The sequence below is a fragment of the Ooceraea biroi genome, chromosome 4 (assembly GCF_003672135.1).
Source record: "Ooceraea biroi isolate clonal line C1 chromosome 4, Obir_v5.4, whole genome shotgun sequence".
Taxonomy (NCBI): domain Eukaryota; kingdom Metazoa; phylum Arthropoda; class Insecta; order Hymenoptera; family Formicidae; genus Ooceraea; species Ooceraea biroi.
The window spans coordinates 6,162,034-6,186,677 of NC_039509.1; the positions used below are offsets into that span (position 1 = coordinate 6,162,034).

Sequence of the window (24,644 nt, forward strand, 5' to 3'; positions counted from 1 at the left end):
GTCACCTTAAGAGCGACGATAGTGATATCACAACGGTGAAGATAAAGGTCGCCCGGGGGGCCGAGGTACCGCCGTGTTGCATGGCAGCTGGATTCTCTCCTGTAATAATACGAAAACATAGCCATTAATCCAATGCAATGCTACCGCTCCTGTCTCTTTGATGCTTTTGTTTACGACGCGTCGAGTGATATTTTCAAGACCGCAAGTTGGATTTTCAAAAAATGTTCGACGTGTTTGCGAGAGAAATCGCTCGTTCTCGATATTTTGCTGTTATTGCATCACGAACAGGACGTAACAGATTAAAGTCGAGTATCATTTTTCCAGTACACGTATCCTAAAAATATTATATTTCATACAAATTGCAGGAATCCAAAACAGAAACATGTACGTCATCAAATCATCATGACCTTTATTAAATCAATATTCGTTACACTTTATAATTAATGTAATACTTACTTTATTTCTCGAACAAAAAAATATGCTTTTAATTCCAAATTCAATTCAAAGATAAGATTTTTTGAGGGAGTAGAGAAGAATGGATTTCAGAAGAAATATAGGTATGAAAATCGCGTACAAATTTTCCACTAACGATTGAAAGTAATATTTCCATATTGAATTTCTACTTTTCTAAAGTGATCGATGTAAATGTCTTATCAGGTTTCTTACTTACCTAGATTAAATGTATTTTTTTGCTATCACATTTAATAATTTATTGATCTCTATACAATTATTTTCGTCTACTTATTAGTTCCAATTCATTGACATCTTAAATAAAAGGAATTGGATAATAAATGTTAAAAACACATAAGCAACACGTAATTAAAAGATTAAGATGAAGATTTACATAAGAATATCTATATCTGTATCATGCATTTGTAAGTAATCTATTTTGTTGAAATAAACAAAACATATTGCACATTCGCAAAAAGGAACAGCGCTTCAATTCTTTTATTTGGTTTGTCACGGAGCAGCGTGATAAAAGCCGAGGGATTGGCCTATGGCGATTGCAACCGATGTTTGGCTTTTGGATCACCTAAAAATTCAAAATATAAACGCGAATTCGGCCACCCATAAAACTCGCGGAAAAATATCAAATGCGACTCGAATCCATGGGTGGCTGTCGTATTCAAAAGTGACAAGAGCTGTGGTTTACACGAGTTTCGTAAATGGCCGATCGAGCCCACTCGTCACCACCGCAGAAAAAAGTATCGCTTTTACCGCTCATTGAAACAAACAACAGTTAAACCAAAAATCTTTGTTTCGACACGTCAAATAGAGCAATTTGTAATCAAGGAAAGTGCAACATATTATCAACCAATTGACTCTCGGTCAACTGATATAAAGTGGAAGACACTCATATGACAAGTCTAATATAATCTGTTGTCTCTACTGTATTTCGCGTACGTGCTGCATATGCAACGCTGTGCACGTGTATGAATTTCCTCGCAATTCGACGCATAATTCGATGATGCAACTTTAACTTTCTACATTTAATTGTGCGCGCGCACGGATGCTTATATTACAGCGTGAATACAGCATGGGTTAATAATATATGCTCTGATACTCTCACGGTCCTGCAATATCAGTCATTTTCATTGCAAATTATACACGAAATGCATATATGTATATATTTGATTTGAAAATTATGTTAGTCGTGTTAGCGTTGCATGCGCATGTACGACATTACGTGTATGACGTTTCTCTCCAGCGACCGTGCGTTAATTTTATTTCATTACTTTTTACTTCTTGGTTTCAAATACGCAATACGTATAGCTCGATCGATTTCTACGGTTCCTTCGAAGGCGAAAACATGCTATATCCGCGTGATGCTTTCAGCGGCTAGTCATGCGAATGCGCCGTCTCTTCCCAAGATTCAATTAAACGCTACCGGTCTGAGAAAAATTTACAACTTTGTTTACACGCCTTCCTGATAAACCGGTTCTTAAAACCTGGATTTTCGTTCCGTGTTAATCGAATCGTCTAAATTCTTACTGGGTTAAATTGCTCCTCATCTTATTGAAAATGCGTTCGTTAATCCGCGATGAAGAAATACAATTACATTTCCAATTGTCACAAGAATCGATTCCGAATGCTCGTCTTCGATGGGAGAAAGTAGAGAAAAGCTGAGTTATTACGAGTTAGGTGAGACGTGCATAATAATAAGATCGTTCTCAAATCACGCGAACATTCAGTAATTTTCTTAACCGGCACGAATCCATTCATCCGACATGGATTATGCGGAGTATTTCGCAGCGCCGTGAGATCTCGGCTTAATTATGAATTAATTAGCCAATGCTACTTGCATATGTATGCGATACTTCATAATATCACGGTAGATGGAGAGACGCGCGCAACAATTTCATTAATTTTACCAATCGAGGTGCACTATCACGCAACTATTATTCGAACGGTGCCCTATTTTTCCGCTCCATTACAAATTTATCGAAATTTATCGACTGTCGCAACTCTGATTTTATTCGATGTTTACTTCGTTTCCCTCATAATTTTCATACAAACACATGTGTTAAATTGCAACTGTTCAGGCTGCAGCAACCATTTGTTCGAAGCTCAACGAAATTAATTAGTGCCACACGGTAAGTCAAACGGAAGCAGAAATTTTAATTCACGTGGCCAAGAATCAAGGGAACCCTGCGACATCCCACGTAATCGCGCGATCAATCAGACGGCAACACGGAAATATGATTTTCTTCTGCTTCTCCGCTGGCTTCTTCGCGAGCGGTCTCGAGCACCGGGACTTAAAGAATCGCCGCACTAGAAAAAGGCGGATGCGAAATGAGCTGTCAAGCGGTCCTCGGGGATTCCTTCTGTGTATTATACACGGTGCCGTGTGCGCGGGTGGACCTGTTAACTACGTCTTGCGACGAGAGCTTTGCAAACTGCTCACGCCCGGCCTTATGACGACGACGTAAGAGCGTCGGAAGATGAAAGAGAAAGACAGACAGAGAGAAAGACGGAGAGGGTGGAAGTAGGAAGACGAGAGGAACAGAGACAGAGAGAATGTGTTAGACTCGTCGGAACGTCGGTGATGCCGAAGAGAGGCGAAGGCAGACTTCCGTGTCATAGAAGGGATAGAGGCGGGTCGACGTGTAGTCCTCCTGGAGCCTGCGGCTACGATTATTAATGGGCAGGGCGTGACACCCCGCGAAATAACCCCTCTAACCTCGCACTGTGCCAGGACCAACCAGCCGACTGCCCGGCTCCATACCACCAGTCGCTTGTCTCCTCGTAGGCATTAACTAGGCCAAGAACTGTTCATTTTCGAGGACGAGCGATCCGCTCCGGCTGCTCTGCTCTCATCGCGTTCATTTCCGTTTTTTTTTCGACACGGCCAACTCGTGCTTTCGTACTTTTCTGTCGAATATTCGATCCCGTCGACACGATATCAGGTCGTACAGCAAATGATCTTATGCATAATATACAATCTTGCCGGCGGTAATTTTCTAGCGAGAATCAGTGAGAAAAGATCGCGAAGTAAGAATGAGAAGCGGAAAGAGATGAAGAGGTGCCGCGCGTGAGAAAGCCCCTGAGGCGAACACGTTCAGATAGTACCAAGTAATGTGCTTCATCTCCAGCCCAACTCGCATTTAATTAATAACCACGACATATCTCGAGAATAATTAATTGCAGAGGATCTCGCTGCTATATTGTCAGAGGTATATTAATTGGTATATATTAATTGGAAAAAGCAACGAGGGCACGTCATACGCTTCGTTGGAGGAGAATTAAAATCATTCTGCTTTTTTCTCGTTCTCCGAGATTTTAATCCGAACTGTCTACAGGCGGCGGCTTCCTTCGTTTTGGGGTATGTGTTACGTCCAGCACATTCGCCAGCAAGTGTGGTTTTAATTTGCATAATAAACCAAAAAACTTTAAAATATATATGTAAATATCAACGCGCTGCAGAGAACGTGCAACATTATTATATCTAGCTGAAATATTGTACTTTCCCGTCTGTTTCATATAAAAGTTTCACAAAATATCTGCGATATATTTCACATATTTATTTTACATTTCACAGAGATACGTAAGTAACACAATTTGTTATCGTACCATCGCCAGAAGTGCCTGTAACCACGAAGAGGGAACGTCAGAATTTGATCGATTAATGTAAATCACCGCCCGAGGAATTGATTTTCGCTCGATTCAAGACATCAAGATGTAACTCAAGTCACCAGGAGGTCAAGGATGACCCTGCTTTACAAATTGCTCACTCCAGTGGACCATCAAGCGTCACCAATTATGCGCATAAATGAATAGACGAACCGGAAGTGCGAAACGCCTCACGATGCATTGGGTTGCCACGGAATTTCGTGGACGTGGGTCGACTGTCGCCACGGCAAACTACTTTCGAATGCGAGCCTCGACTGTCTGACTACTTGTCAGGCAAATTCGCATTACTCCCGGTATTATGATCGCTCTTGCAGTTACAAGCGGCAACACCCATGGTAATAACTCTCCAACTTGCGCATTCCGCATGCTCATTCGGCGGTCTGCTGTAACTCTGTCCGACTCGCCATTACAATAAGACGCTTGTTTCACTAATGTTTTTGCAGCCCAGAAAACAATCAAGGATTTTCACATATCAAATTTGATTAAATATATTTGAACGAAAAGACAAGAAAAAGACAAAGGCATCTACGTGCCAGATGATGTTAGGTGACGCTTGACCAGTCTCGACGTCTTCCATATATAACATCGCTGAATCTTCGATCGATCCAAATTCAGAAGAACACGCTCGAATAAACGGCACGTCCCATTCCATAAGTTTGCTCTTAGCTTTTCCTTGACGACGGAGAGATAGACGAATAACTACGGTTGAGAGAGATTGCCGGCGCGGGATTATTGACGTCGCCGAAAGAAACTCGAAGCGGACATTTTCTTGGTCGGTCTCTCGTTAAACTTCGCCAAGGAGATCGAACTCTCGTATTGGACCGCGACTTAAGATAATCCGCTGTAAATAATGCACATCACCTAGATGCGGCATCCCTGAGCCGCTCTGTCCCGAGCGCGAAAAGCCGCCGTGAAAACTCGTTGAGCTTCTTCGCTAAGTTTGAAAGACGTTCTCCGACTCACGGATCGACCGCGTTGCAATGGCGTCGCTCATTCGCTACTGTAAAGCTCACATTTAGCAGCATTTCTCACGAGAACACGCATCATCGACTCGACTTACTGCTATTTTGTCGTGAACGGTAAAGTTTTGCGGTTTATACGCAGGGAAGATAAAGAAGTAAGGCAAGAGGGAGAAAAAGTGGGAATGTCATCTTACGATAAATCAAAGGGGGAACAATACGCCGAAAATCGTTCGGCAAGAAGAGCTCGCGGCTAAATATATTCAACTAAATTTTCTGCGACTACAATTTACCATAAATTGGAACGATATATTTAATTAAGCTCTATTAATTGAACTGAAATCACATCAATCTTTATCAATTCTGACATCACCAACAGCAATCTGTATCTGTCTGCTCGACATCAAATTATACAATGGATATGTAGTAACACGCTTTCATGTCGTGGACGTGAATAATCTATCTATCAGCATGGTAAATTAACTCTACGATCTTTTTCTCTTGCTCCTTGTGAAAAAGAATTCTCCTCTTCACATCGCTGCTATAACGGAACGGGAATGTAAGAATTAGCGTACTCGAGAATTATGTGCATACATTTTAAACGCTAATTTGACTATGCAGCGAGAATGAGAAAAATTAAAAAAGAAGAAGACTTCTACGACTCAGCGTATTACGAAGACCCGAGTCAACTGGAATATTCTCAACGAACTTTTCTATAAATGTCGGTATTAAATCGCAAGACGTTTTCCACAAAATATGGTATTTAAGAAAAACATAAAAAATATTTAAAAAAATAAATATATATAATAATATAAAAATAAAATTAGCATCTTAAAACATTTTATTAGGCAATACGTATTAACTGGACGTATTCCTCATTTTATTTCTAATTTTATCTCTATGCTGACGTATATTTTCTGTCACAAATATCACTTAATGCAAGAGAAATTCGACCAAACGGAAATAAAAACCAAACGAAGATCAGGAAGAGCGATTGAACGCTGCGTCAACGACAACGCCCGGTTTCCGGTTATTTACCCTGATGAAATCACAGCTTTGTATTCCTATCGATTGGCGCAAGATGTGCAGGGAGGAGAACGACAGAACCGACCGACCTTTTAAAACGCTAGGAAGCCAGAAAAGAGAGTCACGAGGGGGATGGTAGAAAACGGAAGACGGCAGTGGAAAGAAAAGAGGGACCGGTAATAGGCATTGACGCCGTTGAAAAGCCGTGGAGAATCAATTATCGATCGTGCAAAAAAGTGGAAAATTATATCGATAGGCGTCAAATACCGAGAGGCAAGGTGTGGTGCTCTCCTCGTTCTTCGACTCCTCCTCAGAATTTTCCAAACAGCCTTATCAGTAATGAGCAGAGACTCCCTCGATTTCAAATGTGATACCTATCCAAAGTTGCTCCAAAAAGGCGATTTCTCTCAAAAACATAATTAGGAGAACGCAGGAATGAATAATCGCGTCAGGGAATCGAACCGCGTAGCAGAAATTTCTTTTGCGCCTCTTTATCACCTTGTTATCATATCGACAGTCGTAAAAAGTTGTAATGTTAAATATAAAATATTCATGACGCTAACATACCGTTTAGCACGTGGACGGACACTATGGTGGCTGCCGCTACATCCGCCAGGGCACAGCTGTAATTTCCGCTATCTTTTTTATTTGCGTTTGCAATGTAGAGTTTAGATACTGCACCGGCTGAACCCATGTCCGTCTTGACGCTAGAACAGAAAATCGAATGTTTCGTATAAACTTTAGTAATCCAATCCGCGTATGTTCGCATACTAAAATAAAGGACGACAAAAATACTCGACTGCTCTCTCGAAACGAGCAAGTAAAATATTTAGCTTGCGAAAACTGCAATAATACTATCCTCGCTGATGTAAACGCCAGATAAGATAATGTATATTTAATAAATTAAATAGCGTTTAAAATGTTTATATGATGCAGAGAAAACAGCTGGACATGATTTCAAATGTACTCCATATTTCACTCAATCACATAACATTGTTTTTTAACATCTCGCCGTATTGAAAAGTATAATATTGCAGTTGGGATGGCAGATAATAGTAACTTACGACAATAGCAGGTGGCCATAAGAATACCCTTGAAGGGTTTTGGAAGACAGAATATGAAAAAGGGAGGTAGTTTATATCAGAAATTTATTACTCGTGCGCAAGAGACTGTTTTTTTAATACCATCCCACAACACTGGGTAGTAAACAGATTCGCTTGGCAGTTCGCAACCACAGTGCAGACACAAAGAAAATAACCAACCACTCCATGCATAACTTCCAAAAAAAATTGTGTGACGCAAATCTCTGTTCATAGAGAAAACTTACCTGAATGTTCGCGCACACGAAATGTACATATATTTCCTAAAACTTTGCAAATGATCATATTTTAGCAGAAGATATATTATACAGGGTGTCCCGGGTTTTAACCGACAAACTGCGGGAGCATATTCTACTAGTGGAAATAAGAAAAAATTCTTATATCGAGTTTGCTTAGAAATGCTTTATTACAAAGTTATAAACCAATATTGAAAAGAAATATCAGATAAGTAACAACGGAACATAGTGTAGAATTTGAAAGGTCGAAGATGTTTATGTTACGTGTATTCACATGTATTCATGTTCACTATGTTGAAACGATTCAGTATGATTGTTACTTTCACAACAGTAGCTGTTAGATTTCAATCGTCGTGTCAACTAGCAATTACAATCAGAATGCCAAAAGTGTTTTCAAATGAGGAATACACTGATATTCATTTCGTGTACGGATTCTGTGACGGAAATGCACGAGCTGCCGTACGAGAGTATCAACGTAGATTTCCTAACAGGAGAGTACCAGATAGATTTAAAGCAACGAATTACTAATTCAGTTACTGAGATGCAACAAATTCTGTACTACGTCGATGTCTAGCTTGTATCGATGTGCAAGGACAACATTTTGAAATGCGTCACTAAATCATTGCGTAGATAATTTTTATTTTTGTGAAAAAATCCGTTGTTACTTATCTCATATTTCTTTTCAATATTGGTTTATAACTTTGTAACAAAGCATTTCTAAGCAAACTCGATATAAGAATTTTTTCTTATTTCCACTAGTAGAATATGCTCCCGCAGTTTGTCGGTTAAAACCCGGGACACCCTGTATATATATTATTTCCTCGCTTATATACATATAAGCGAGGAAAAAGAGAAAAAAACGTAGATATATATATATATAATATTTATTATAATATTATACATATATAATATTGTAAAATATACGTTTTAGCTTTATCATATGATATCATATTTACAAAATATACATACATTTAATAAACTTGTATATATTTAATACAAATATTTTAATTTGCTAATATACATGTATAAATAAAGCAATTAGTTTCTCCAGTCTGTGTTCAAAATAACTTACGGTAGATTTAATGAGCTTCGCAACTACGAGCCCTGATTATAATAATTCCTAAGAAGACTCCTAAGAGAAACTTGCTAAGAATCAGAAATTCGTAGGGCTTCGCAGCGGAATGTTCAAGAAGGCAAAGTTATGCGGAGACTCAGTCACAATCTTTTCAGCTCAAGGCAAGCTTTGTATTCCTTTCCAGCGTTTATGTAATTATTAATAATTTGTTTATGTTATAATTTGACGCCATCGTATCTACTAGAGCAGAGAGAGAAACGGGATTATATAAATGTAAATATAATTCCCAACTGAAGCTTTTAAATACCATTCACGCGTTTTCAACGGTTTAAACTGACGAAATAGAACGTTCGAGGCGGGAATAAAAGAAAGACGGAGGCAAAGAGGATGTTCCGCGAGCGAAGATGGAAGAAAGACGTAAATCAAGTAGTTCGCGCCCCTCCAGCAGCTGGCCTTGACAGATCGAGTACTCCTCCCAAGTTTTCTTACCCCTAGTGTCGAACAAAAAGAAGGAGAACGCCTAGCGTACGTTGCGCACGCCGTTGCAATGGTGCCGTTCGTGTTATATTAATTCCGCGTTTATTATACGCATACATTATCTCCTTGTTTGCGTTACGTCTGTACCATCGCTCGGTGAAGAGTATCACACGAGCAAGGAAACATTTTTCGCGCTAAGCTTTACATGATGTCGAAGAAAAATTGGATTCCTGACAAACGAAGGGTGTAGAAAACTGCTCTCCGTTACGCGAAAGAGGAACGAGTAAAAAACCGGCTTTGAATTTTTGAATATTTACCGATGCGTATTGGTTGCTTTAGACGTACATGATATACTGTTGCATAAACCAGTTTTAAAGAAAGATATCGCGAAGCAAATAAAAGAATGTACGAGCAAAGACTGTACCATGTATTGCACGTGTATGCATACGCATGTGTGCGCATATACACAAAAAGAAACAGAGCTTTAAAAGTTCGAGCACAAAGCATGAATACGCCGACGGTATTGAGAGAAAAACGGAAGAGAAAAACGTGGTATGAATTGAAGAGATGACAGGCCATTTAAAGAATTCATTCGAATGAAAAATACAAATACAGGATGCCATGAGGCGCATCTCGCTGTCTCTTCCGGTTTCACCGACGAGGACCATCGCACTCCATCATCCGCGCCGACCAAACTATCGTGGTAAAGTCCTCTGAGAATAACGCGTCGAGCACTTCCCAAAAATCCGGCGAGCGTTACCATCGGGACGTTAGAAACACTTGTTGCCACGCCGTTACCGTTACCGTTGACACCGCAGCACGTTTCCGGCTATCGCCAACACGCAAACGGTATTGTCCGAGTCTCAAATCGGACAAACGAGCTCCACCAAACCTCGACGGTCAGCTTAATTGACACACAAGCAATGTTTCCGAGATGAAGAGCACAGTTGACAAAGCGAAATTCTCCAAGAAAGCAATACGAAGAGAAGAACGTTTCACAGTAGTCGATGAATGAGGAACGTTAAGGGCGCGACTCGGATACTGCATGTGCCAGGGGTCGCGTTCACCATCAGGAGGCCAATGCGGTCGCTCGTGTAACATCGATCCAACCGTTTCGCCACGACCGAATTTTCCAACGATTGGCATCCAGGGACAGATCACATGCCATTTGCTGTTTTACGTTTGCTCGCGCACGTGGCCGATACACGTCCGTCACGCCTGCGTGCCGCGCGCGGTCCATCCGCATGCGACGCAGGGAATCGTGAACGCGCAATATTTCTATTATATTTTATTTAACCGGAAATGCGTTCTCGGATTTGTTTCCGATATTTGTTGACGCATCAACCGTTTAATCCGCGGTTGAAACATCGACGAATAGCTCGCGGCACCAATTTCCAGGCGAAAAGGCTCAAAACTCAGCGATGCATTAAATTAAATACGTATCGCGACGCATTCGCACCCGAATCTCCCGAATTTTTTTCTCGCGTTGCGTTCACGCTCATCACCGCAAACTCCAGCGATATCCTTCTATTCCTAACTATTCGCATCGTTTCTCTGTGCTCGAAGAATTTAATCTCGTCCATTGTTCTTAACTCTCTTGTATTGCACGGGATATAGCAGCGGATAGGAAAACCCTTTAAAAATATGCGCCCCCGGATACATTCAATATCGTAGACGCATAATAAACGGGCCTCCAACATTGATCTTCTTTTCCGAAACGCCTTGTTTGACTTTTATTATTAAAGTGTATATCACGAGACCGCACGAGAAATTATTAAATTATTCATATGTCTTGCTTGCTGTCGACCCTTGGATTTAAAGGGGCAATGACATTTTCTCATTACATTAGTAAAATTGATTTATATCATCTTGCGATAGATGATTTAACGAATGGAATGCATTGTTTCGAGTGCAATGCACGTATACGATCCGTTTCTACTTAACTTAGGCAATGTCAATGTAATTCAACATTTAACTTGAGTTTTATGTCACTTTTTTATCGCAATAACCCACGCACACGCCCGTAAACCAAGCTGTCAGCTTATCGCATACCGAACCGTTCCAGTGGCGAACCATTTGGATTTCCTATCTTCCGCTTTTCTTCTCTCCCTCTCTTTCGCCCTCAGTCGGAACAGTAGAAACATAGTTTTTTCGCCGCGACGTGGAATTTAATTCTAGATAGAGCACAAAATTTATTGTCAAATTCCTTTACGCACAACTTGGTCTCACCGCGGGCTCCACCTTCTTCACGTTCGATCTGGATCTTTTTTTTATCTGCGCCACTTGCGGATTCGCAGTGAATTTCGCAGTAGTAGTCGAGCGAGCGGAAAATTTAAGAGCTCTCAGCCTAGTTTTGTTTCTGTTATCGATTATTCTCTTCCCTTTCATTCTTTCTTTTTTACGACGCGTTATATGAGCGAAGCAATACGCATACGATATACGCGTGCGCCGCCACTTCGTGCGAGTACGTGCATCTTTTAACATCAAAACCGGAAAACAGCTGGTAACTGCGGAGTTTTACGGGGATCGTAAAAGGGTTATGATGCGATATTTACCTACCGAAATGCGGGACAAGCTAGCAGGAAGAATTTGTAAACTGTAGATACTCTCGCGCGGCCATTATACAGAAATAAATAATATAAATGACAAGGATCAAAAAGAATTATTTGGAAGGAAAATTTGTACTGCTGGATATGGTATCTCCGCAAAGAAATCTTACAAAGGCAAGAATTCTTCTGTCTAACGAGAGATTCTTCTTGCCTTAAAATTATGGATGATATTTATTCAATCAGAATGGAAGAATAAAAGAACGGCATACCTTGATGCTACATGCGAGGAACATCTTCAAACTGAATTCGTTATACATGGACTGAGCGCTGCCTATCATTTCTCCTCTGTTCTTTATTTCACGCAATAAGTACTTTTTCTCTGATGCCTTTTAGCGTAGAAAAGCGCTCGCTCCGAGAACCAACAGACTCGGACGATCTCATCAAGGCTCAATCGAACCAAAAAATTTTCAACCTTAGTTTCACTCGAATTTATGTATACATTGTTACATATATTTACGAGCTTTTCCAATAACTTCCGATTATTTGTTTTTGCAATAAAATTAGCATTGCTAATATTTCAGCTGGCAAGTGATGCCTGCAAGAATGTATCAATTTTCTTTATTTCTTTAATAACTATTGATTTTGTCAGAAACATGCTTCTGCAAAAAATCTCATTTATCAAATATATCTCAATTTATTTTTTAACGTTACACATATGTACTGTATAAAGAAAAACTTGAATGTTTTACGATTTTGGTAACTGACTTTTCTTGGTGAATCGTGTATGAACGAGAGAAACCGTTTACTGTGAACGTATTTTTTGTGTTTTCCTTCGGAAAAATACGTCGCTCGGTAGACTCCTTAATGGTCAGAAATCTGAGCGCGGAGTACTTTAGCCCGTAGATCTTGAGCAGGGAACCTCGTCGCAGCTCCTCGTTTCCTGACTTAAAGGGAGTTGCGAAGTTTCTTTGTTATTCCCTTCCTGCCGACCTCCGGGATTTTGTCGGTGGGTCGGCCGGACAGACATTGCAAACTTTTACTGGAACTTTTCATCAGACCGGTCGAATGTAAAGCGCACTACACAGTATGAACAGTTTTCACGATACCCGCAGCAAAATATGCGGAGACAGATCAAGGTGTTCAATAATTTTGTGTTAGTTAAACAAAAGTCTATTATTTACAAAACGTATCTTTCTTTTATTTAATTTAGATATAAATTTTTTATAGATTTAAATTTATAGATATAAATGTACAGTGTGTTCAGGAATTTTATACATATAGTTTCAAAGAAAATTGCAATTCGATTAAAATAATTCTTATGAAAGTATTAAATGAGATTATCTATGAAAAGATTGATTTACAGTATTAATTGTCAAGAATATCAGGAAGAATGATTTCACAGATAGAGCATTTTTATGCAGGTGCTAAGATCAGACAGAACTACTAGTTCACGAAGCATAAAAACGTGAACCTATAAAATAGATATTAAACCGCGACAAGAGGTTTTTTCATTATCTCCAAGATTCCGTATCCGGCCGAATCGTAAGTTTACGGTCCGTAAATCTAAACGCACCCGCATTCCTCTCCTTCGCATGCGACTTAAGGAAGATGCAGCTTGCAAAGATCCCCGCCGCTCTTTTTCCGAGTTTAGCGGGTTTGTCGAGAGGTTTTACGCGACGTAAACCTAAATACGAGCAGGAGCAGGCGGAGTGAGGTAAATCTGCACAAAGAGGACGGTGCGAGTACGAGCCGAACCCACATACCTTCTCAGGAGCGAAACTCTGTCCCGCGTTGTCTCCGCAAGAATTCAGCGGATTATCCCGGATTTGCCGTATGGAACGAGAGACGCAATACCTTATCGTTCCCGTGACTCCTTTTTCCGATTGAGACACGTAAAAAAGTCGAAGGCTGCGGGAAGAACACGCTATCGGTAGAATCGAACTTTCTGACATAACGCCGCACAGATTCGAATCACGGATCACGCGATTTTCGCGTCTCTTTTTACAGAAGAGAAGAATTATCGTTCACGACCTGAAATAAATAGCGATAACGTAATTCGCGTTACGCGCAAATGTTCTCTTTCATGTAGTATCGTATATGCAAAACATCAACTCGCCTGACAGCAAAAACGTATTAAAACGCACGCATAGCGCTTGCCAGTCGCGAGAAATCCGCGCAGCCTTGCGTGCATCGCGCTCGGTTTTTGTAACGAAAGATTTTTTCCCTACTAAATAATAAGCTTGAGTAGAAGTTGTTACGTAATTGCATTCACAAATGCCGGGTAATTAACTCCCATGGAAAAAGACATCACGAAACGCCAGGTAACAGAGGCAGCGAGATACGGCGAGGAGGCGAGAAGGGAATGCGTTAAATTTAAGCTCGCGAAGAATGCACTGCCGCATTCAACCGGCTGTGCATTGTAGCGATTGTATCGCCGGAACCACGATAGCGCATGTGAAAGTAATTGTGCACCAGCGGCCAGAATGGAAGCTCGCGGGAATAATTAATGAAAAATGGGAGCCGGTCGCGTCGCTGGCCGAAGAAATATGATCGCCATAAGAACTAGCGTAAAATTTTATGGCATCCTGCGTAGGGACCAGTATGATCGATTCAACATGATTACACACTGATGCGATATTTCGTGGTATCTATCAAACGGAGGAATAAATCGATAGAGGTATCCGGAGCAAGGATCCTTGCTCGTATCTGCTTACTTTCAGCCCGCACAGTAATAAAAGTAGGAGAGTGTCTAGAATTAAAAGTAATATCGAAATTCGCGAATAACAACTGAAAAAATTAGCGCATGGAGAGTCTTGAAACTTGAACGAAAAATAAATGTATAACACAACGTTCGAATTTAGAGAGGGATTTTTATTGTGCACTTACAGCTACATTCCGGTTTAACGCTGAACTACTCTCATATTTAAAGAGAAGGTACAGTCCCTCCCTGAAAGAGCTGTTTACGCAGAGAGGAGAGATTATTCGTGATGTAGATCGTGTGCCCATTCAGACCTGGGCGTCTATGATTCTCCTCTAATCTGCTCACAATTTCAGGCTACTCACGAGAGCTCAAAATTACACAATTATTTCACAGAAGAAATTTACTGTCTTGTTTTATGAGATTTAACTTTACGTCCTTTCGACGTATCAGGAAAAGAAATTTCAACTAAAATTGTCTTTTTCGTTACAACTGAACTAGCATTTGCTCATTATCCGCAGCACTTGCATACAATTACAACTCGATACAAGAACCATGGTTCAAAAGGAGTCACAGAAAGTGCAGTCACAGAAATACTGTGGACGAACGGCTAGGCGCCATCGAACACGTAACGCGGAATCGAAAGGGCCCGTAGAACGGGAAAAGGGATCAAGTCCGGTCTCGTATGTTGCGGAGGACGGGCGGTTCAGGGCGGGTGGTGCGGGTCAGGTGTGAGCCAATATGCGGCATCTGGCGTTACATGCTTCAAGCTTCGCATAACAAGCTCGAAGCTTGCTGTGCGCTGATGGGAAAAGTTGCAGGCTGCAAGCTCAGATGTGTCGTCCTGGGCTGCGCGCATATCCTTCCTTCCTTCCTTCCTTCCGCATCCGAGAGTTCCCTTACGAACCCTTTCTATTTACCTGCCTGCCCTCTTACCGTCCTCCTCTATCTTTCTTTCGATGCATTCACCGGCTACGTAACGCGCTTATGGCACATTCTGCGACAAGGACGAAACGTACTAAGCTAGTCCACGCTCGCTGGCTCTAACTTGCTCGAGCTCGTCTCCTTCGATCTTCCTTCACCGTCTATATTACCTTCTCATCTCGCATCTTCCCTCGGGTACTCAATTTTCGCAAGAGTAGTACAAGATTTCTCGATACTGCTAAAGAATTCTTCAAGCATGACAGATACAATGTTGATTTATTCGAGATATGTACTAGAATGTATTATATAATTATATAATAATAAAGATAAACTATATACACTCGCCTCTAAATAAAACATGAGCGAAATAATAATCTGTTGTTCACCCAACGCTATCTCGGGACATTGAACAAACTTTTATAGGAGTTGGCGATTTAATACGCGAAACTTCGGGATGAGAAGAAATGTACTGGATACATATGATTACAGCATTCCGCGAATACTTTCATGGGGCACGCTTTTAAAAAGACAGTCTATGTAACAAAAACTTCATTTTACATGGACAAAAGAACTTTCTAATAAATTAAAAACAGTGCACGGTTACAAAGTTGTATTGCGTTTGGAAACATTCAACAAATACGTTGAGGTAAAAGTATATAAATAAAGTAAAAAAGCAATGGACATACACAACAAATAAATTTCATGAGGAGTGCAGGGATAACCGCGTTTACGTTTACGCTTCATACATCTGTAGTTTGATATCTGCTTTTAAAATCGTAATAGATATCATTGTTAAAGCATAAATAATTCTCTTTTTTAACGCACGATATATATTTTTTATCGACGCAAAAATAGAATGTTATTTCAAGCGATGCGAAAGTACCTCTATGAAAATAAAAAAAAACGAGAAAAAAAGAGAAAGGGAACAAGGTTTCTGTAATAGACTATTATATTATTACTATTATCGTCTAATTTTTATCACTACACCTTTCCTCTCCTTCCTTTGCAATTCTCATCATCAGGGAATAATTCAGTGCATTTCTGCATGCCAATCTCCAGCTTTGTTTATTTCTGTTTACGCGATGCCAAAATATAAACACTAAAATGTTCTCATTTTTCGATAATCGAGTTTATAAAATCTTAACTACGGAAGCAATCATGCAGCTAATTCTTGCGTTTATATTTCGCAATTGCACTCGACATTTTAATCTAAAATTGTGTGTCAAATTTAATAGCCATTTATAGGAAAAAAATCGATGTTCCTGATAGCATTCCTGCCAAACAAAGCCGTGTATTTGAGTAATTAAATCAAACGCCGAAAGTGTTTTCCTTTTATGATAAAGGTTTTTGTGCAGAAGTGAAAGAACAGAATAATTGTATCGTTCAATTGTATTTTAACAAATAAGTTGAAAAGTTGGAAATTAATGGAAAATAATGTTTCCTCACGTAAGTGAAATTAAGTCTATATATGAAAATGCTTTTATAATCGATGTTTGCAATTTTAAGCAAAACTCAAACAAATTAATATACGTCATTATACGTGTTTGAATTTGCGTACGGGCATAATATTGTATAGATTAATGAACGATCAATGCATACATACACAACACGTGTCTAAGTTAAATAGTTAATGAGCAGGTGCGACGACCATTTATATTCGCTAACTCCAATATTTCACGTATAGAGATCCATATTTTCTCCCTTCGCAGAGGACTGCATATAGTGATTATATATGACCGACTGATATACCGCGAGCATGTAAACGTGAATAGCGCATATTTCTCACGCAATCATCAGCTTTTAACATTCCAGCATGCAAATGGTGTGGCCACTTTGCCGGTCATCAATTATCTTCCGATAGCGTTTCTCACCTCCCCCAAGAGTTATGACAAAATAACACCGATAGGGGATAGCCTTAAATTCCGGCAGCGTTCTATTGAAAATTCCTCGTTACTCGGGCTCGCGTGCCTATCGCGTAACCATGGCTGGATAATGAGTGAGTGCGCTTATAATATCGCGCGGCTGCAGAATATTATGCGTTCACCAGAATTCGAATTAACTTTACTCGTGCATACCGTAGCGTGCGGGCGGTGCACTAATAATGCAATGGAGATCGTGTCACGCGATGGCCCGGCCGTCGCCCGGGCAGGAAGCTCGAATTAAGGGAATTGTTCGACGTTGCGGCATCTGGTTGTGTAGCTGTTATCTCGGCATAGCAATTTGACAGGTGCCGCAATTGCGCCGCTCCAGATCTGTCCCGAGGAAAAAGGCCATGGTCGATTTTTCAGCCTGACAGTTCCGGCGAGGGTCGAGAAAGAGGGTGGCAGAGAGCGACGTCGTCCCCGGGTGCCTGTCGCGGCGCGTAGCAATAAAAGTCGAGGATCGCAAGAACGTTACGCCGGACCGTCTCCGCGTTTCTTTCTAAGCGACGAAGTAAACAGGATCAGGCATGATTAAGTAATCTGCTCTCGTCCGCTCGTTCCATTCTTAGAGGGATCTCGTTGTGCAAAATTGCGCTGGCCAGTCATAATGCGAGCAGCGAAATGAGAAATCGTGCCGCATTCAACTGTATTTTGCCGAAGGAGAAAAATGTAACCCATGAAAGGGTTTTCAGTGATGTCGCACGAATACACGATGAATCACGCTCGAATGGATATTTCATGATTATGTAAGATCTGGAAAGATAGTCGAGACTGACAGGTCGTATAGAGGATCGGAATGAAAACAAGCTGATCACAACAGTAGGAGTATTGGCCGTATAGCCTAAGACCTAGGCGTGTGAACCAGGGATCCCGGAGAGTTCGAGTTCAATCTAAGGCAGTCTCCTAGTTATTTTTCGCCTCTTACAATTCAGAAGTGGGATAAAATCCGCTACCCCTCGAAGACAGTTGAGATTCATCCGCTACCCCTCGGAGAGGAGGGAGTTGAGAAGCAGCTGGCCGGTAGTGAAGCCTGAACATGGAGGTCGGGACGGACTCAGAGGAGTGAACCAACATGGAGATTGGGAAGGACTTAGAGGAGTGAACCAACATGGAGGTTAGAAGGGACTCAGAGGAGTGAACCAACATGGAGGTTGGGAGGGACTCAGAAGAGTGAACCAAAAATCGATGTTGGGAGGGACTCAGAAGAGTGAACCAAAAATGGAGGTTGGGAGGGACTCAAGTGGAGTGAACCGACGATTTGGAGACATTCGGGGACGAATGTAATGTCAGGCTGGCCGAGCTGTAAGATCTGGAAAGATAGTCGAGACTGACAGGTCGTATAGAGGATCGGAATGAAAACAAGCTGATCACAACAGTAGGAGTATTGGCCGTACAGCCTAAGACCTAGGCGTGTGAACCAGGGATCCCGGAGAGTTCGAGTTCAATCTAAGGCAGTCTCCTAGTTATTTTTCGCCTCTTACAATTCAGAAGTGGGATAAAATCCGCTACCCCTCGAAGACAGTTGAGATTCATCCGCTACCCCTCGGAGAGGAGGGAGTTGAGAAGCAGCTGGCCGGTAGTGAAGCCTGAACATGGAGGTCGGGACGGACTCAGAGGAGTGAACCAACATGGAGATTGGGAAGGACTCAGAGGAGTGAACCAACATGGAGATTGGGAAGGACTCAGAGGAGTGAACCAACATGGAGGTTGGGAGGGACTCAGAAGAGTGAACCAAAAATCGATGTTGGGAGGGACTCAGAAGAGTGAACCAAAAATGGAGGTTGGGAGGGACTCAAGTGGAGTGAACCGACGATTTGGAGACATTCGGGGACGAATGTAATGTCAGGCTGGCCGAGCTGTAAGATCTGGAAAGATAGTCGAGACTGACAGGTCGTATAGAGGATCGGAATGAAAACAAGTTGATCACAACAGTAGGAGTATTGGCCGTACAGCCTAAGACCTAGGCGTGTGAACCAGGGATCCCGGAGAGTTCGAGTTCAAATCTAAGGCAGTCTCCTAGTTATTTTTCGCCTCTTACAATTATGTGTTTTAATGAACAATTTGTTGTTGCACCTCGTGCAACCCGAAACTTGCATGCTTTACGCGTCGCGTGCAATTCGCGTTTTTAAGAAGATTATACGGAATAAATTACTCCTATATTATCATCGGTGATCGTTTGAGAGGACTTTGCCGAGTTTCGCCGCTCTCGAGTGGAAGTCCTCATTATAGTACGTTAAATTTCCTGCGCGCTTAAACGCGCTCGGGATGTATCGGCCGTCCTGGTTCCAAAGGCATCGTTGTTGTCTCGACGGAACATTAGACTGACGTAAACACATCACAATTTCCTTGCATTATTAGTGGACCCAGCACTTGACGCCACTCTCTTGAATGAATAATCTCCTGACATCATCATCCCCCATCGCGAACATAATGCGTTCTTTGTATCCTCTTGCACTCTAGATGCTCTCTGTAAAGCGCACTTAAATGTACGCTATAATATAACTGTGATGAACTCTGCTGTCGTTCCTGTTTGCTTTGCCGTTCTATTTGTGCGTCGCGACGTCGTCGTTATTGTTGGTCATTCTATTTTCATATCTTCCGATTACACTTCATTGGCGCTTCGCCGTTTCCATGTGATATCTTGATCTCCCGTTTCTCCGATTTCCGTTAATCAGTACTTCTTAACGGCGTCGTCTCGCTTTGACATCATTTTCGCGACGTCTCGTGATAACTCTGACTCCCGCTGTCTGCACATTCTTTTTCCATCACATTTAACTTTGCGTAATTTTTTTTCCAGTTAACGTGACTTCCCTCTCCGTTTCATCGATGGTTTATGCTGCAACCTATCTGTTTTGCGTTCGATCTACTTTCTTACAAGCGAAAAGTTTTAAAAACCTATAATTTCTTATTAAAACGACGTGTAGTTGCTGTACCACCACATCGAATAAACCCCGAAATGCTCGCAGCGGTAAATTAATGCTCGCATCAAGGGAGATCAGCTTATAAAGAACAAGCTTTCTCTCTCTCTCTCTCTCTCTCATGTTGTTGCGTTAAACTTGTAAACCTCGTGAACCAGATAGTTCGGCAAGCCATCATTCATTAACCGCTATTTTCAACCCCTCCTCACGATGCGCAATTTTGCTCACGCCATTCTCCAGTATTTACCGAGTAGTGGATCCATTACGTCGCCGAAAGTTTGACAAGATTTAGGGCGACATAGAGATACGTAGACGCATCAAAATAAATCCGAGGAAACGATCAGCTTTCGCGATCCGACATTTTCTCACTTACACCCTCCTGAAAATCGTTGATCGCGAGTAACCTCGGGTGGCTAGTATGCGAGTGATTCGCGCAGCGGATAACACATATCATTTTTATGTTACAGTAGATGAAACCGCTACATCTGTTCACCGCAAATCCGCAATGACCGCGAGAAGAAAACGGCAACTCGCGCGTTCGCGTATAGAATTCCAAATGTGCGCGAGAACGTGTACGATATACGTGCAACACGCCCAGCGAGGATCTTAAAAGCCTTTTGTATGCAACTCGCTGCGTATGCTGCATGCATGTGTACCGCAAATATATCCGGGGTTCCTCCAGTACTTTCGTCCCGTCTTTTCGCAGCTATCGGCGATAGTCGCGATTCTCGAGACACGGAGGAGAGCAGCGACTGTAAATCGTTGCATACGCCCGGATTATCTCTGGGGTGCGGCGCGTTTATGACGAACGCCACGTTTCCGCCGTGACTGGAATTTTTCTGACCACACGTGCGACGAATTATCCCCTTCTTCGTCCCTCTTGTCCGAAATGCAGCCCTCGTTTTCTGTGGCGCTTCCGTGTCGCGAGCGATAAAAGGGTGACGACAGCTTGGACGACCAGCGAAATTGAAATATCGCGAACCGCGCCTGGCTACGTGCAAGAATAATAATTAATGCCGCGACTTATCGCCACGCTAGAGAGAATAATTGAATCGTTAAATGCGGCGCGGTCACCGCACCACAGCGCGGACCGCGTCCGCTTTTCAACCGAATTGCGATGAGAATAATCGATTTTTCGTTTGCGGTCACGAACATAATATACGCACGGAAATCGCGCGTAACGAAAATTGTGTGTCTCGCTATTGACACAGTCCACAAAAGCGAAGCACATAAACGATTTTTCGGTATGGCTTGTAAATATTTCACGAGCAATTTAACGAGCGAGGGAGAACACGTGAGAAGCGTTCACAATGAGCAGCGAGACTTTCATTTCCCAGTGGCGATGATCAAAATCAACCGTTTTTCATTTCCGCCTTCGCCGATCTTCAATTGGATTCGCTCTTTGATGCGACGACACTGTCAAGTTGTTATCGAAACGCCAGGGCTCAAGGGAAAGTATCTAAGAAAACAGGATATAGCGACTTTCCTCCAAGAAGCAATAAACTCGCTCGGTCCTTCTTCACGACGTCCACCGTTGCCTTTGATCCAGACTTTTATTCTGCGCGGGATTCTTTCCACGGTGCGCAGAATCGTTAAGTCAACTACGAGCGTCCAAAGTAGCGTAATGGCGCTAGAAGTCTCGAAGAAATCGCACCTTTCCTCTACTGTTGAAAGTCAAGGAAACAGTTGAAGCTCGCCAAGTCGATCCGGTTTCCTCCGGGACGCAAAAATGAGACGGAATCCGGTATCATCTCATTAAAGCCAGGCGCTTTTGTGCCAATTGAGAGGCACACGAATCTTTTTCCACGAAAGGATGAAAAATTGCGAGTGATGCACAGTCGTGAAATCCGGTACGTAGTTTCTCCCTTTGGAGTAAAATAACGAGAAACCTCTCGAAATATAGGACCGGGTCCGCTCTTACATGCAAAAGAATACCTCGCGAAAACTTAGAATTATGGTCCATAAAAACTTTGCCAGTCCGGACGATTAAGTCGCCGCATAATATAGCGGTCGAGCTGTATGGAACTTCCGCTGAGTTACAAAAGTACGCGTATACACGTATTCCGTACGCGAAACTTACCGTTCAGTAAGTTATACACTCATAATCACTAAATGCTCCGCTTTTTATACCTATATACCTTATTCCAATACTGAAAGGGAGTTAGAGGGATTCTGAAAAAGCAGAAAAGCGTTTAATGCCCTCCTTTATTTGAATACGAATAGATTCCGTTTTATCGAACATGATGTTAATTCTATAAATATATCAAGTCTCTTAATAGACAGAAAGGATATTTACGAAATGTAATAAACATTCTCAACTGTTTGCAAAGAAACTCGTTAAAGATTAAAATTTTCTAATTAATGTGCTCTCTTGAGTCACGTGTGAACAAAGAGAACGAGTATTACAGAGAAATTACGGTCCTAGAAAGGAAAACGAGATGTATATCATACGTACACGTGCACATATACAAGTGAAAGATACGTAAAATGATAGCGCGGAAAGTAGTGCATTGTTTACGAACGGTATTAACGTCAACGTGACAACCGAAAACAATTAAGACACAAGCTCACAATCAGCCTGCTTCCGCCGTTTAGCAGAATCAGCGTATTTCCCGGCTTAATCCATTCTACACCAACCGGGAAAATTGTCTCCAACAGGCAGCAAAGCGATTTCGATAAAGCACCGCGTCAATTATGCGGCTCTTTTGTCCCCCTTTTATGTTATCAACGGAAAATCTCATGGTATTCTGGAACACGTCCCGTTTCTTAAACGGATTTATTTGTTATGTATCTCTTAAGATCACCGCAGCCGTGTACGTGTTGGATATTAATCAAAAGGCACGAGGCGATCTCGGGGATAAACAAGAAGCGAGATAGCTGGCGTTTTTCTCGCGTTAACGTTGTATTTTTCGCCGTTCTTTCATTAAGAAGACAGAAGGGAAACGCGGTGGCGGAGCAAATGAAGTTTCTAGATTTGAAAGCTCGTTAAAATGTTCCGTTCGCATCACGCCAAGCACCGTCCACCACGGTGGACGGTTTTCATAATTCCTTTTCGTAGACTCTAAATAGCTGCGGGGGACGCAAGCGTGCGCGAGTGCGCAGTTAAATTACATATATTAAAAGTCGGTGCGAACGTGTAACTCGTTCCCCGTCGCGCAATCTCGACATCCCTCCGACATCCCTCCGACATCCCGTGACATTCATCCGCCGTAACCGTGTATATCGTTACAGCCGTTTTAATAAAGAGTTACGATCGCAGCGTATGCATTTTCGTTACGCGCGCGTTTACGTAGCTTGGTCGAACATTAATCTGTTACATCGATACCTTTAACCCTCTAACGAGTAGCGGCCATGTTGCGGGGAGCATCTCGGAAGAAATCCGAGGGAAAAAGATTAGAGCCGATCGCGCGCACTTGCACTTTTCGTTAACGGTAAACGTTATTTCCTATTTAGTCCCGTGTTGCTTGCAGATTACTCGAGGATACGGCGAACGAGTAGCCATCGTCGGCGATTGCAACAGCACGAGATAAATGCGCTCGAGGAAGTCGCGTGCAAGGCGGCAGTCGAAGATCGCGGAAAAGAGACGATCAAGTGGTGCGGCCACGAGGATCGGTGCACCGGAAGCGAGGGTGAGTTCGAGGGTGAAGACGGCGGAAAATCGACGATAGCAGGACGAGGGGATAAATTGAGGCGAGGGGCAGGAGGCGGAGGAGGACGAAAAGGGGAGGAGGGAGGGTACGCGTACCGCTTTAAGAGCTTTTAAGCCCGGCGTTAAGCCGGGATTTATTTCTGACCTGTTTACACCGGGGAAACAATTGACCCGCGGTCCGACGATACCTAGGCCGGTCTCGAGTGTCTACTCCAAGCAGCCCGGACGCGACTCTTTCTGACTAACGATCCCGGCATGGCGGACCACTCGCGAAAGAAACAGTTTATTCCCGCTAAATGGACCCACTCGATGTCACTTTGGTTTAAAGTGCGAGACAGACGAGCGTCGCACAGCGAGTGGGATTATCGACGTTCTCGAAAATGTTTCTTTATAGATCGGCTATTACAAATATGCAACGTAAAATTTGTTACGAATTAATCTTTGATCCGCTCGCGAAACATGGAGAATCTCTCTCTCTCTCTCTCTCTCTCTTTCTGACGAAATATTTAAAAGTATATTTCAGATTTATGAGAAGCATAATATTAATATATCGAGTGATTCGTCAAAAATGGAGATCAAATTTTATATGCGACGTGATTAATTGACGTTATACGTAAGATAATTCTTACGTAAGCCTGAACTTATTTGCGTTGCCATTGCGTAGTTACATATATGTACATTGTACGTACGTAACATCGTGGGCTATAACTGAATGCTAGAAATGCTTAACTATGCGACAGGTCATATTCGGCATTTAATCTCGTAGCTCATACTTGCCTAATCTCGCTATGTTGTCGCAGACTGTAAGCGCAAACTGCAATAAAACTTATCCCGCTGCAACCATACAGCCGGTATAATAATGGTTGTTCCACGTTCTAGGTGTATCAAACTTTCTGAAGTAATGTGTAACATGATTGCGTTACGCGCGATTATTTCTCTTGAAAATGACAGAACTCTTATCGCGTTTATACGTGAAGATG

At 42.1% G+C, this 24,644-nt stretch overlaps 1 protein-coding gene across 1 annotated transcript in view; it reads right to left on the reverse strand.

Annotated features, from left to right (window-relative positions):
* Window position 1: 1 nt before the first annotated feature.
* The window catches only part of LOC113561760, a 33,298-nt gene continuing 8,655 nt past the window's right edge, over window positions 2–24,644 (reverse strand). The window contains exons 3-4 of the mRNA XM_026968917.1: window positions 6,684–6,823; window positions 2–99 (exon numbers count right to left, since the gene is read on the reverse strand). Of these exons, the coding sequence (XP_026824718.1) occupies window positions 2–99; window positions 6,684–6,823 (238 nt within the window). The remainder of the gene's footprint in view (window positions 100–6,683; window positions 6,824–24,644) is intronic.